We start from the raw sequence: 930 nt of genomic DNA, 5'->3' as shown, positions 1-930 counted from the left end.
TCCACTCCCTCCTCCCTCGCCCCTCCTCCTCCCCCTCACTCCTCCTCCTCCTCCTTCCTCCTCCTCCTCCTCATCCTCCTCATGCCCTTCAATGCAACCGAAGCTTCTGATTCACTGGCTTCAAGTTGTGGCAGACTGATGGGAGGCCGATGAGCGGAGACGTGGGGCATGGGACCGCGCGAGCATCGATCGCCCTGGCTCAGGTGAGGGATGAAGAGGAGCCAAGTGATCTGACTTGCGCAACAGCGAGTGCTTCAGTGTCGGAGAGAAGCTCGCTTGCGAGGAGGCGTACAGGTCAGAGCTCGCTGCTCCTCCCCTACTGCCTCACTCGTGGGGTAGCTGGCTGGAGGAACCAACGACTACACGGCGACGTTGCTGGCAAGGAATGAGCTCTTCAAATCACAGGCAGGAGGCCCGGCGAAGTTCCTCCCCTCTCCCTCCTTCATTCCCTTCGCTCCCTCGCTCCCTTACCTGCTCACCTTCCCCTCCCCTCCCCCGCCCTCATCCCCTCCCGTCCCTCTTCCACCTTCCCTGCTCGCGCTCATCACTCCTATCCATCAGTTATCTGCTGGAAAGGAGGCCGTCGTGGGAGCAGCTTTCGGAGGATACGCGAGGAAGCTCTTGCGGGACGAGCTGCTTGCTGTCAACGTGCGACTGAACTTGCCCTGCACCGTCCTCAGCTGTCGCAGGCCTTGGGACCTCCGCTGAAGCTGGAGGAGCACGAAGAGCTTGCAGCGAGTGCGAGCAGCAAGGTGAGCAAGGACTGAAACGTTGATCGCTTCTCCTCGCACGTCTGCTCGGTTCCTGCTTTCCCTTCTTGACATCTCTCCTCTCTCCTCTCTCCTCTCTCCTCTCTCCTCACTCCTTCTCCAGGCTCTCGCGTTCGTGACTGACTTCAAGGCGACTGCCCTTGCTCACGTTCAACGATGA

The 930-nt window shown here is 60.3% G+C and overlaps 1 protein-coding gene across 1 annotated transcript in view; it reads left to right on the top strand.

Moving 5' to 3' along the window:
• Nucleotides 1-930, top strand: part of GUITHDRAFT_142403 (hypothetical protein) — a gene marked incomplete at both ends in the record, with an annotated part of 2623 nt that extends 1693 nt beyond the window's left edge. Inside the window, 5 exons of the mRNA XM_005827939.1 lie at nt 135-203; nt 247-294; nt 340-648; nt 690-752; nt 874-930. Of these exons, the coding sequence (XP_005827996.1) occupies nt 135-203; nt 247-294; nt 340-648; nt 690-752; nt 874-930 (546 nt within the window). The remainder of the gene's footprint in view (nt 1-134; nt 204-246; nt 295-339; nt 649-689; nt 753-873) is intronic.

The sequence above is a fragment of the Guillardia theta genome (assembly GCF_000315625.1).
Source record: "Guillardia theta CCMP2712 unplaced genomic scaffold GUITHscaffold_63, whole genome shotgun sequence".
In the NCBI taxonomy this organism is placed as follows: Eukaryota; class Cryptophyceae; order Pyrenomonadales; family Geminigeraceae; genus Guillardia; species Guillardia theta.
Note: the sequence above shows the minus strand (reverse complement) of the source record. Positions and strands in the feature narration are given on the sequence as shown.